This window comes from Myotis daubentonii, chromosome 14 (genome assembly GCF_963259705.1).
Source record: "Myotis daubentonii chromosome 14, mMyoDau2.1, whole genome shotgun sequence".
Taxonomy (NCBI): domain Eukaryota; kingdom Metazoa; phylum Chordata; class Mammalia; order Chiroptera; family Vespertilionidae; genus Myotis; species Myotis daubentonii.
The window spans coordinates 11144703-11158825 of NC_081853.1; the positions used below are offsets into that span (position 1 = coordinate 11144703).

General features: G+C 46.4%; 1 protein-coding gene across 3 annotated transcripts in view; it reads right to left on the reverse strand.

Moving 5' to 3' along the window:
• The window catches only part of PTPRG (protein tyrosine phosphatase receptor type G), a 656388-nt gene that overhangs the window by 245533 nt on the left and 396732 nt on the right, over positions 1-14123 (reverse strand). For all 3 annotated transcript variants that reach the window (XM_059663089.1, XM_059663088.1, XM_059663090.1), the window contains exon 4: positions 8650-8798. In XM_059663089.1, coding sequence (XP_059519072.1) covers positions 8650-8798 — 149 coding nt within the window. The remainder of the gene's footprint in view (positions 1-8649; positions 8799-14123) is intronic.

Consider the following 14123-nt stretch of genomic DNA (forward strand, 5'->3'; position numbering starts at 1 on the left):
AAATCCCCCTGACCACCTTACAATACACCTGCTCTGGCCACCTGAGGTCTCTAGTTCTGTGCACAAAGGGCTCCCCAGCCAGCTTTCTGTGAGTCCCGCAGCTTGGAAACGGATTCGAAGACGAACAGTGTTCAAAGCCCCGGGAACAAATGTTCAATAGATGATAGATAGGTAGGTAGGTAGATAGACAGATAGACTGAGAGATAGAAAGAACTTAAAGTTATTTATAAAGAATAAGATCTGTACCCAACCCAGCGAAGGCTTTTCAATAAGCGAGTCAGATCCAAATACAAAACTGAATTATTCTATGTGTTTCTTTGTTGGTAGCGAAAAAGTGTGGTAATTACCACAAACTTGGCAAAAAAAATTCCCCCTAAAGAATTTGTTAGACATTAGGCAAGTTTACTCTCTAAACCCCGTTAGTGTGCATGGAAACACCGTCAGCGTATTTCGGTACAGTCACCACGGGCTGCATGGCTCGAGCATGGGCATTGTGGCCAGTGTCAGCTGAGATCCGCTGTAAGGTCCATATCTGACTCAAAGACAGTACAACCGAAGAATAAGAAATGCCTCCAGCCTGGCGGGCGTGGCTCAGTGGCTGAGCATAGACCTGTGAACCAGGAGTCAGGCTTTGGTTCCCAGTCAGGGCACCTGCCTGGCTTGAGGCTCCGTCCCTAGTAGGGGGTGTGCAGGAGGCAGCCGATCAATGGTTCTCTCTCATCATTGATGTTTCTCTCTCTTCCTCTCCCCTCTTCTCTCTGAAATCAATAAAAATATATTTTTAAAAAAGAAATGTCTTTTTTATATTGATTACATGTTGAAATACTAACATTTTAGTGTATTAGGGTAAAAATAGGTCATTAAAATTAATTAAATTTGAATTTAGTATGTAATAATTGTTATACACTATAAATTGTATAAAATAAATTATTCAAGTCAAATAGAATGACTTGTTTCTTTTCACGTCTTTTAATGTGGCTCCCCAAACTTTAAAATGACCATGTATGGCTCACAGTAGATTTGCTATCAGACAGTGTTGTCTGTGTCCTTAACCACAGGCTGCAGTGCTCAGTCCAGACATGTGTGCTGCGTTTTCCACGGATATCCCCAGGCCAAGAGCCAGGGCATCTTCTGTCCCCTGCCCTCGCCGCTCTGTGAGTTTTACTGCTGGTTCAACCATCTCTGAACAACTGCAGCTCTTTAATGTTTTTTCTTTCCCGCCATACAACAGGCAGCAGTTAGGCTTCCAACAAAATCATTTCCGCTGCATCGGTGATTCAAAAACCAACTTAAACCCAGGACAAGAAAAACAACGAAATCACCTGTCAAATAGAAAGCAACCTGGTTCAGGTTTTGGAGACGCTGGAGCCTAGGTCCCGGGGGACTTAGCAGCCACCTCAGCCAAGCTAATCACCTTCCCGGAACACCTCTCTCAACAGGCTGGTGAGAAAATTAATGCGGTAACATCTGGAGCGTTCCTGACACAGGACATGCTTATCACCTGGTGTCTACAGTATTACCCGGACAGTCACACCACCAGCACCACTCAACACCATCCCTGTACCCTAAGCCTTCCCTTTGGTTGTCTGAGGGCCCCGTTTCTCTATCGAGAGTATCTCTAATTTAACCGGTTTTCATCTTAGGGAATGTCATCTGCTTGTCTGCCATTCTCAGTACGAATCAGTTATCCACACACACGTGTCAGTGAGACACCAATGAACAGCCCGGGCCAAGTTCACACCTAAAGATGGTGGTGTGTGGAGAGGACCCTCAGACCTCACAGAGATGCACCCCACCAGGGGCCAGGGCTGCTTTGAACTCACAGACCAGTTCTTCAGCTTTGCACAGTCAGGCACGAACTTCTCTAACCTCACACACCCAATGACGGGGCCTCCTCACATGTTCTTAATTGCCATAGGACAGACACATAAAACATCAGCCGGATGGACAGGAATTAAATATTTCATGAGTAAAGGATGAAACATTCTGCTGTAAAATGGAATCTTTATTCAATAAAGTCATTAAGCAAATTTCAACCAATTCCCTTGCCACTTGATGGAAATCACTACGGAAGTAAACATGATCGACTGCCCCACAGAATAACACACCACATAACCAGGGGACAACCTCCCACCCTTCCGGGAGGGGTAGGACCAGGAAACCAGACTCCGCCGTGAGCACCATGGACCAAGCGCTTTGCATGAACAAAGCAATGTTTCAAAGAACATGTGACATAAATCCCAGGACTTTAAGTAAAGGGCAAGGCAGGGCCAAAGAAAATGTGTGACATTGCAAAACCTGTTTTTAATAGAAAGTGCTCAGTCTCCCTTTCATGACAGTTCACCCTACGGACAAAGCAACACTCTATCAAATCCACAGACACTGGACAACTTGCCTGTGAACAAGAAAAGCAGGTGCTATAATTTTCAAGATAATTAAAACCCAAATCATCATCGGTGTCCCCTGAAAACATTTACTTGAACAGGACTCCATGTCTTAGAAGGAATATGGACTAAGGGAGGAGAGAAGAAAGTTATAAGCCTCATTTCCAAGGAACTGGTATCACTAGCTTACATGAAAATAGGAGACGGGGCGTGGCCAAATACAGTTGGAAACACTGAGTTAGACAAAGATAAACTGAATCCTTCCATGGGGGACTCGTCAAAGCTTTTTTAAAATATGCATAAAATAAATCTCCAAGAAGGCATTTAACAAGTCTAAATTCATTTCCTGCAAAACAGAAGAGACACATAAAAAGTGCTGGGCAAACTGAGCATCTAGTCCCTGCTCTAGAAGCTCAGGCTACAGAAACAAGGGGCCAGTGTGGGAGCTCAGTCTCTGGCACATCTGCCTGCCATGCTTGCATCGGTGTAGACAGGGGGACGCTGTGGGACACCCTCGTGTGTGTCACAAGTGCGTGAGCTCGCCTGGGAGAAGGAAGGCAGATGTAGGTCACTGAGACACAACCTGCAAATCCAGTGCAAGACTGTCCTCTAACCAAAATGTAACAGAAGCAGAACCAAGACCCATTTCACAAAAATAAAAGGCAAATCATTAGTGTGATCTGGGCAGGAAGGTAGGAGCTGGGGAAAAGGGAAGAATACAGCAGCAGGTCACGGAAGCATACCAAGGCCGCGGTTACTGAAGGCAACAGCAGCCCCCAACGGATGCTACAATGGAAATCACAGGAAAGGCCAGTTTCAGACTAGAGACTGCTTGCCTCTGAACAAACCTGGGCACGCCTCACCTACCGGGTAGACACATAATCTAACGTGCTTGTGTCATGGTTGCAACTAACCCAGGCTCTTTGGGACATAAATCGGTGGTGCCATGCTATGGAACCAGTTTTTAAAACACAGGTCCACAAACCCTTTATCAGCAATTATGAAATCTCAAAAGCTTCTAATACCAAAGGTGTTTTGTTACTGTTGTTATTTATGATTTTGGTGCAAAAAGGAATTTGGGGGGTAAAACCTGCTGTGAAGAGATATGAAGCTATTTCGAATACTGATATTTCCTGCTTAGTGTAAACGTTCACCTGCATGTTGCAGAAATATTAATGTATTCAAGGGGTAGAGTCCCAGACCCTACTATGTGTGCTCTGTAATATGCAGGGCATATGCACATAAAACCTTTCTAGAAAAGAGATTCTGAAGTCTAAAACATCTGGCCTCAAGGCTCTCAGCGAAGGGACTGCAGACCTGTACCAGATGGTAATGTGTACTTGGTATGTATTAGGAAAAAAGTCGTTGCCTCTATTCACTTACAAGGATGCTCTAAACAGAGCTGAAATGAACCAGCTGTGAGTTTCACTGGAAAGGGCACACACAATCAATTTGGATCATTTAAGCTTATTGAAGACTTCAACTCATAAAGCACCAATAAGTCTAAATCAACAACTCCTGTGATCTCTTATTGTAATAAACAAGATTTTAATTACCTCAGACAACAAGCATGCAATGAACCTGCACTTTAATGGCGCTCTCAGAGGCTTTATCTGGAGATTTCTCTTTGCATTAACTCCAACTTGAGCTATTAGTGGAAACACCACATGATTCAATCCCTATTAGTGTCACATGAGCATTTAGTTAAGTCACCAACCACAGGACAGGGAAAGAGTGTGGGACAGGGAGAAGACCTAGGACAGCCTAGCAGCCACACTAGGTAACTGTGATTAGACGGATAACACAAAGCAAGGAAGCCAAGCAAGAACCAGAACAGGACCCTCTGACCTCACTGTTTTAGCCGCTGGCTTATCCTGAGCCTTCTGACTTCAGGATCCGCAAAGACATCTTCAACGGCTCTTTTATCATGTAAACCAATACATCCACAGTTCCTGGGATTATGGGGTGGACGGCTTTTTGGGGTACCATTATCCTGCCCACCAAAACCGCCACTGATTTTTTATTCCTTAAATTCGCCAAGCATTACCTTGCCTTTGCTTATCCCTGTTCTACAGGCAGGCTCCAATTCATCTCTTCTATCTTAGTCAACGTCGTTCAGTAAAAATCTTTTATCTTAATAAACATCTGCCTCCACAGGGGTCTTCCAGCTTGTGACAAATGCCCCGCATTCCGAGATCACTACTGATATTACACAGCTACTTACATGACGGCTGGTTCAGTTTCTGTGTCATGACTAGACTGTAACTACCGTAAGGGTGGGGACTCAGTCCTTCTGGTTTACCTTTGTAACCCAGCACCTACTGAACAAAAGGCACTTCGGGGGAAACTGCTGCCGGGCGAGGAATAAAGCTGAATAATAGGGGGTGGGGACATCTGAGAAGCCAAAGGGGGTCTAGTCTCCTAGGTATGGCTGGTAATCGAATTCCTAATTTCTTTTCTGGCGTTAATGGAGCTGTAAAGAAGGCTTCGATTTTATTTTTACTAGGACATTATTTTTCTATTAGACTGGACATTTTTAAGTGTAGGAACTACAAGACCAAGTCTAGGATTTCGGCCAGGAAAATGTGGAGAGGTCTAATTTCTGGATGTGTACAAAGTTGTGGATGACCTCAAAGAATTCCTGGGAAGCGGCAAAACCTACAAAATTGGGTTTGTTGCAATTTACCCTCGAGGGAGCAGATCCAGATTCTTGTGGGGCAGACGCTTCAAATTCCACCTGCAGAGCAAAGCCAAGGCAGCTGCTGAAAACCGTATCCTGACTTTATCTGGGAGGAAGGGAGAGGAGCCTGGCCCAGCGGTGCGTTACCCATAAGACAAGTACACTTCCTCTCGCAAAACCACGAGAGGGTGGAACACTTCTCAAGCTGTGAGTCCTCATGATTCAATTGTACTTGAAACAATGCCACACACATAAAGGAAGGTCCGATTCCACTGAACGCACTGCTTCCTATGCTCCACTCCCAACTGCGACACTGGGGCAGGATAATTCTTTGCTGTGAAGGCTGTCCTATGAACTGAAATATTTAGCAGCATCCCTGGCCATTACCCAGTAAATGTGAGTACCTTACCACTGCCCACAGCAGTGACAACTCAGTTAGGAACAATGCTGTCTTCTAGCAATCCCAGTACAACCCTCAACAATGGCTCTTCTCTGACACCACATACAAGACAAATAAACAATGTCCCTAACGCTGATATATTACTACTTGATACATTACAGTTTTTCACAGTTTTATTTTAATTCCATTAAAAATGTAGTTATAAGGAGAGAAACAAATCAAGTCGGAGATGTTCAAATAATGAGAACATCTCTGGGAAAGTTGATATTAATAAAGAGCTCAAAGAAAGCAATCTATCCTATATAATAAAAGCCTAGGTGGCATCATGCAACGTTGTCACAAGATGGCCACGGTGACATCATCCCAAGGTGGCTGCCACAAGATGGCCAGCACAAGATGGCCGGCAGGGGAGGGCAGTTGTGGGCAATCAGGCCAGCAGGGGAGGGCAATTGGGGGCGACGAGGCTGGCAGGGGAGGGCAGCTGGGGGTGACTAGGCTGGCAGGGGAGGGCAGTTGAGGGCAACCAGGCCAGCAGGGGAGGGCAATTGGGGGCGATCAGGCCAGCAGGGGAGCGGTTAGGGGGCAATCAGGCTGGCAGGCAGAAGCGGTTAGGGGGCAATCAGGCAGGCAGGCAGGTGAGCAGTTAGGAGCCAGCAGTCCTGGATTGTGAGAGGGATCCCCACAGGCCAGGCAGAGTGACCCCACCTGCTGGAGGTTACCCCACTCACTCCACAGAAGCCCTTCGAGTCCCAGCACTGCCCCAGGTGGGACCTGCTGGGGAGGGACTTCAGGAGGTTGGCTCCAGGGCATGTCCAGCCCAACTCACCCAGTCCCGCCCACCCTGCCAGCCACCTTCTAATTAATTTACTTTCAATGTGCAAGAATCCGTGCACCAGGCTCTAGTATAACATAAAATATTACAGACATGTTTTGGGCAAAAGTAAGCAATTTTTCTGTGCATATTTTAAAGTTAAATTTGATCCCATTACCTTTGATCTCTGAAATTCAAGTTCCTCTAAGTATATCCACTAAGTAATTTAACATGTTTATCATATTTTAAAAAGCAAACTGTGAACTAGATGGGACTGGATGAGAAACCCAATTAATACTGGCAGCCTTAGCATCTGATGTTACTTGAAAGACATAAATTGAAACAAGTTGGTCAAACAGTAAGTCTGGGCGTTGCAGCTTCCATTGCTAATTAGTTTTGAGTTTCATGGCACTCTTTGTGCAAAAGAAAACCAAAATATTAATTTAAAGTAATGTTTCCAAAAGAATACGCATCTAGTCTATGCATTTTTCCAGAAGCAAATTCGAGGAGGAGACAGGCTTGCCTCGGCATGAGTGGATGTGATAAGGGAAAAGGCAGAAGTTGTAGTTGCCGGCTCCAGAGTTCTTCCTTTTCACAGCAGACGCCAAAGTAAGTTTTCAAACTTTTCAGCACAAGTCTCTTGTCTGGAACAACATTAACTGAACAAATCGCACCCCGATTCTAAGATAAAGAGGCTTTGGAGCAAACCTGGTTGGGTACAGACTATCCCTTCCACTCAAACTACCCATGGGAAATAGTCGGCAGGAGAAGAGAAAACCAAACTGAAAAACATGATGCAATCTTGTTTCTAGGAATCAAGATTTCCACGCAGACATAAAGCTAAGACTTCTAAGAAATGATTCATTCCATTTACAGGGGGGAGGAAAGCCCATGAAGTAGAAACCCTACTCATGAGAATTCTAATTAATGTGAGTAGGACAAGAAGACCCACAGAGAGATGCATCCTAGGACAGAAAAATTTTGATAGTGAGAATTTCTCAGCTAAACTAGAAAAAATATGAAGCATTCACAGAAGTAGCTATATCTCGTTTCTCTAGGAATCATGGATAAGAAACAAATACACACACACACAGGTATCTATAAAGAAATAATACTGGTTTTCTCATCTTGTAGGGATTTTCACCTCAGGTTAAGGATATTTAAAGGGCTTGAGGAGCTAAGGTGAGTGATGAAATCCTACAAATTATATGCAAACCTGTGTGTACACACATGTATTTTCTCTATGGAGGGAGGGGTCTCAAGCATTCATCAGATTATCAAAGTAGGTCATGACTTAAGAGAATTTACAAAACTTCTCTTAAGAAAACTAAGAGCTATCCCATGTTTGCGTCCCACCGTAGGCTCGGATGCACAGCGGTTCAGTTCTTCCACAAACCCGTAAAGCTTACCACACAGGGAACCAAACGACCCTCAAACACGTTTGTCCCAACACAAGACTATCATCCTGACCATTATTAAAAGCAAAAATAAGGTTAGCGACGGGCAGGTGTTCTGTCCTCCAACATGAATAAGGTTTGGAGTCTTGCTCTTTTCCCTCCCAAGACAGACATGACCCCCTGCACCCAGACGTTTTTCCTGCCTAGCAGCATGGATCTTTCAGAAAACTCACATGGGCAGGCAAAATGCCACCATCGATCCCAGCAGAGTTAACCACAGTCATGCCACCAACAGCCACAGCCTTGTTTTAACAGCTGATAGGAGCAAGCAAGCCTTCAAACCGCTTCCCTACTGAGAGAAGTTTCCGAGTCTGTTCTTCACAGAGCAACCAACTTCTCTATATTCAAAAGGGCAAACATGGAGTCATCTGAGTTCCCTACAAAATTTCACCTTCAGAAAGCAGGGTCTCAGCTCAGAGGTTGGGCATCGACCCAGGGACCAAGAGGTCTCTGGTTCGATTCCCAGTCAGGGCACATGCCTGGGTTGCAGGCACCATACCCAATAGAGGGTGTGCAGGAGGCAGCCAATAGATAATTCTCTCTCATCGCTGACATTTCTGTCTCTCCCTCTCCCTTCCTTTCCCTCTAAAAAATCAATAATAACATATATATTTTTAAAACGCAGGGTTTCTGAAATGGACAGGGAAAAGAGACTGTGTCAAATGAAACAAATGCTTGCAAATCACCGCTCAGACCTGAATCTACCCAATCCAGATGTCCGTGATGTCTATGTGCATCTGGTTAAACAGGGTGGGGAACGTAAGGATGGAGAGTCATGAAGGATTTCCACAGACAAAGGGAGAGACTGTACACGTTTGATTTGCAAAGTGAGTAGGAGTAAAGACACAGCATCCTCACTAATGGAAAGACGCCAAGCACAGCTGCCCTTTGCCAGCTGGAGTTTCCAGTTCTCTCACCTCCACGGGGAAGCGCCTGCCATTGATGCTGTGCTCCGAGCCCGCAGAGCCATTGCTGTGGCCCCAGTGAAACTCCACCTTCTCCGCTTTGAATCTGCCGGGCAGGCCAGCGCCGCTGACGAAATAGTCGTCTTTCAGAAGGATGGCAACTGTAGGAAATGAAAGGGGAGAGAAACAAAGTGAGTGTCCAAAGCAAACTCAATAGGTTTCTTCTGTTGCTTCAAATAACGTTTATGGTCACCTTTCCTCGTCTTCCTGTTAAAAAACAAATAAAAAACAAGCCATCTGAATAAATTAGCACATTGTAGATGCAGACTGCTCTCACTAAATCATGGAAATTCCCAGGGAATGGTCTCAAAATGTCTTATCCATTTAACAGATGGGAAATTTTAGACAATGACAGAGTAAGTCTCCTAAAACTGACTGATGATCAAAATTATCTGGAGAGTGGGATTCCTGGGTCTATCCCAAGATTCAAGATCTGTAATGAGATGGGAAATATATCTGATAAGCTGAAGGTGAGAGGCACATTACTTTAATCAGAAAAAGGCAAGATATCAGAAAATAAAATGTGCAGGTTCTTCCAATTATTAAGGCAACAACAGTGAAAAGGTAACGGGGCTGGGTAAAGCGTTCATTGCATTTGATAAATGTGCGCAGAAAAGTATAGCGCAAACTCTACTCATTCAGTCACTGAAATCATTGCAGATTAGGTTTACTTTACCGTTTCCATTCATTCCAAGTATAAGAAAATTCCCTTCGCCCATGTAGAAGAACACATATGAATGAATGTCCATGGCCACAGGGAGCCTCAATCAACTCAAACCCAAAAATCTCTTCCTTGAAACATGGGAAAGAGAATTCAAGATCAAAGAACTTGGACTTACACTAACAAAAAAATTATGTTTTCCACAAGGAATGTGAAATCCAAATGCATGAAAAACAGGCTTTATTTTATAAGTGATACATCTCCCCCTTTCTTGATTTCTAAGGTGAATTCATTCATTCATCCAAACAGTTTCTGGCTGCTAAGTGTAAGATGCCAACCAATAGCGAATGGTTTGTGATCAAAGGCCAAGCCTGCTGAAGCCCAGGAGACCCTCTCGTAGCCTCACGGTCCCCTCTTCCTAAAGGAGTCCAGTTCCACTGTCGGAGACCAACCCTGCATGAAAATCAGGTCTTCATGAAAGACAGACGCTAGACTAGGAACCTATTGCCGAAACAATGCAATTATGTTCAGCACTTCTCTATACAGAGGACGCATTAAGTGCAAGTGAAGGAACCCTGCTCATATAACCCCCTTTTCATGGCATTTCAAAAGGCAGTATTTCTCGAACTTCTGGAAAATACACAATGAATGTTCAATTAGTGAGATTGCAAATTAAAGAATAAAATGGGGTAAAAGCAAGTGTTTCTTATGCTGATTAATCACGCTAAGGGCACGCTACACGAGTTTTAGAACAAGAGCTGGAAAACTGTTCCTGTGAAGGGTGAGAGAGGAAATATGTAAGGTTTTCTGGGCTCTCTGGTCCCGGTTGCAACGACTCAACCTCATCTTTGTAGCAGAGATGTAGCCAAACATACTACGTAAGTGAATGGGTCAGGCTATGTTGAATAAAACTTTACTAATTCACACTGAAATTTGGATATATTTTCATGTGTCATGAAATATTATCATCCTTTTGATTTTTTTTCAACCACTAAAAAAAGCAAAACAAAACAAAATGGGGGGGGGGGAAGGTCACTTGGTGATCTCTAAAATACAATATGATATTTTAGAAAATAAAATATGTTAAACTAGTCTTACACCTTTAGTTTCAAAGCCAAAATGCATAGGAACTAGCTCAGCAGTGTCTTCAATACCATTGATCACTCTCAGTCTGCTATAAATCCTATAGATAATATTTTACATCTGAAGGACGAAGGCAAAGCATTTTGAGTGCATCTGTTACAATACACCCAGGGACACGCAGCGTCTTATTAATATTTGATTTTACCTAAATCATTTATGTCTCTGTCAGGGGTCATTTTACTTGTTTTATATGAATAATTAAAGCATAATTAGGGAACTGTACAATCTGAAACATTAATCTCATTTTTCATTTCACAGTGCTTCTCACTGGAGCACACGGCATGCTACATGCACCCACCCGGCTCGGAAAGTGGCTTGTTTCTGCTCACCTATGAAACTGGGAACAGAGAACTTTCCCAGCTGCTGGGGAGCAACTTTCTGATGACCCCTGATGACACGGCTCTGTTTCGACAGGAAATGCACCCACGCAGTCACTTCAGAGCACAGGTGTACTGGGCACCAGGAGCTCAGGGGATGGACAAGCCTGGGCTGGAGTCCAATTCTGTCACGTAGGTGGCGTGACCTTGGGAAGCTACCGCACTCCTCTGGGCCGCGGCTTCCACGACTGTCCCCACAGTGCCTACCTGGCACTCAGACCCGAAGGAAGTCACGCCTGAGAAATCCCACGTGGGAAGCAGGTGACAGTGACAGAAACTCAGCGTGCACACACGCCGAGGCGGTTGCTGTCAAGCTCATTTCTCGAGACGTGGAGGAGCTGAAGCCCGGCAGAGAAGGACCGCGCAGGAATCCGCTCCATTGTCAGAGTGAAATGGTGAAGCCATAGGGCGAGAAGCCTGTGGTTGGGGCACACCTGGTGGGCGTGGCCACACTCCGGGAGGAGATCTTAAGTGCCGAGTAGATGTTCTGAGATCAGGAAAACCCAGAGAAAAACTGTTTTCCTTTTCTTTAGTATTCCTATCCAATAGTCACATCAAGGAAAATAAAATCCTAATTTGGTGCTAATATGTCCTCCACACTCACCTGATACTCATTCATTTCCACCTTTCACCGAAGGGTAGATATTATGCTAGAATTTAATAACTGTGGTAAATATGACTTCTTTTCATTGATTATAGACATTTTTTACATTAGTCTACCCATGTCGTACAGCATAGGTTTTCCCATTATGGTGCTGATAAAAAGTTTTCTCTTAAAACCAGTTTGTTAATTTAAAATACTGTGAGTGAACTGAAGGAAACATTTAAATTTTAAAACAGTAGTAAGAGTTGAATTTGGATACGGTGACCATTGGGAAGCTAACAAGCAACAGCTAAAGACTACAGAACAGTGGGATGGGAGGGGGAGGAAGGAAAGGTGCCCGGGAGAGAACTTTCTAGAACTAGGCCCTCCAGCTCTTAAACTGCTAACATGGTTGTGATTACACCAAAGCAGAAGGATGGAGGGCATGGAAAGAGCTAGGACTTCAAATTCAGGATTCCTTAACCCAGAGACCAAGCCCATCTCATAGCTACCCTCCTGACACAAAGTAAAATTCTGAGCATGGAGATATATATATATATATATATATATATATATATATATAGAGAGAGAGAGAGAGAGAGAGAGAGAGAGAGAGAGAACGAGAGAGAGAGCACGCGCTAGACTCTAGACCCAGCGAGTGTGAATTTGAGTCTGGACTGCCCACTGTCCAGTTGTGGAAAACGTGCTGCAGTCCTTGGTGCCTCGGGTCTAGTTCCCCAAAACGGAGAAAATACAATAGGAACCTCACTCATCTGCTATGAGATCGCCAGGGCTGACACAGGCAGACTGTTGAGAACAGTAATTCACACAGGACTTTATGGCATAAAGATTGCATTTGCTGTGCTGCTTAGAAAGGTTATTACCCCGGGGAGAGGAGCTGTAGCTTCCACACATCCCCGTGTCTAGGGCCTTATGTGAAACTGCTGTGCCCTGGGGCAGGGGCAGGAGTAGGGACAGGGCAGGGGCAGGAGAAGGGGCAGGAGTAGGGGCAGGGACAGGGCAGGGGCAGGGGTAGGGGCAGGGCAGGGCAGGGCAGGGCAGGACAGGGGCAGGGGCAGGGCAGGGGCAGGGGCAGGAGTAGGGGCAGGGACAGGGTCAGGGGCAGGGGCAGGAGTAGGGGCAGGGACAGGGTCAGGGTCAGGGTCAGGGGTAGGGGCAGGGCAGGGCAGGGGCAGGGGCAGGGGTAGGGGCAGGGTAAGGGGCAGAGCAGGGCAGGGCCAGGGGCAGGGGCAGGGCAGGGCAAGGACAGGGGCAGGAGTAGGGGCAGGGGCAGGGGTAGGGGCAGGGCAGGGCAAGGACAGGGGCAGGGGCAGGGGCAGAACAGGGGCAGGGGAAGGGCCAGGGCAGGGGCAGGGCAAAGCAGGGACAGGGGCAGGCGCAGAACAGGGGCAGGGGCAGGGGCAGGGGAAGGGGAGGGGAAGGGCCAGGGCAGGGCAGGGACAGGGGCAGGGGAAGGGGCAGGGCAAGGACAGGGGCAGGGGCAGGGGAAGGGCCAGGGCAGGGCAGGGACAGGGACAGGGGAAGGGGCAGGGCAAGGACAGGGGCAGGGGCAGGGCAAAGCAGGGACAGGGACAGGGGCAGGGGCAGGGGCAGGGGAAGGGCATGAGCAGGACAAGGGTAGGGGCAGGGACAGGGGAAGGGGCAGGGCAGGGGCAGGGGAAGGGGCAGGGCAAGGACAGGGGAAGGGGCAGGGCAAGGACAGGGGCAGGGGCAGGACAAGGACAGGGGCAGGGGCAGGGCAAGGACAGGGGCAGGGGCAGGGCAAAGCAGGGACAGGGGCAGGGGCAGGACAAAGCAGAGACAGGGGCAGGGCAGGAGCAGGACAAGGGTAGGGACAGGGCAGGGGTGGGTAGAGTCTCACCATGGAAAAGAATGCAGTTGTCTCCTGAGCTTGAAGGGGAGGACCGAAGACCTGGCATTCGTGGCTTGCTTTGCAGCGTATCCACCACCCGCTTACAAATTTAGCTCAACATGTCTGTGTAATGTGGGCTAAACACATGTTCCCAACAAAATCCCAGTCAACTGCGGCAGGTGTCAGAAGTTAAATAAAAATTCATGAGATAGAAAACGAGCTGCTTAATATCTTATCTCCACCGTCTCCGACCACTTTTTTAAAAAATATATATATTTCATTGATTTTTTTACAGAGAGGAAGGGAGAGGGATAGAGAGTCAGAAACATCAATGAGAGAGAAACATCGATCAGCTGCCTCCTGCACCCCCCCCCCCACTGGGGATGCGCCCGCAACCAAGGTACATGCCCTTGACGGGAATCAAACCTGGGACCTTTCAGTTCGCAGGCTGACGCTCTATCCACTGAGCCAAACCGGTTAGGGCTCCGACCACTTTTTAACACTGTAGGATGGGAAGAGACTACCGTTACTGGACCTAAAGACTGGGGCCCAGACCACCCGCAACACCAGTGTCCGCCGGGGGACACTTCGGGTCCCTGGTGAAAAGGGAAACCCTCTGACTTGGATGTCAAGACACATGAGCTCTAACTCCAGCCTTCTCCTCACTTCCCTGGGGGCACAGATACTTATTTTTTCAATTGTTTACCAAGTAATTGCTAGGGAACCAAAGGTAAGTCAGACCCAGCACCTGCCTCATGAAGAATGTGGTTGGTAGGAAGGATAGGCCCC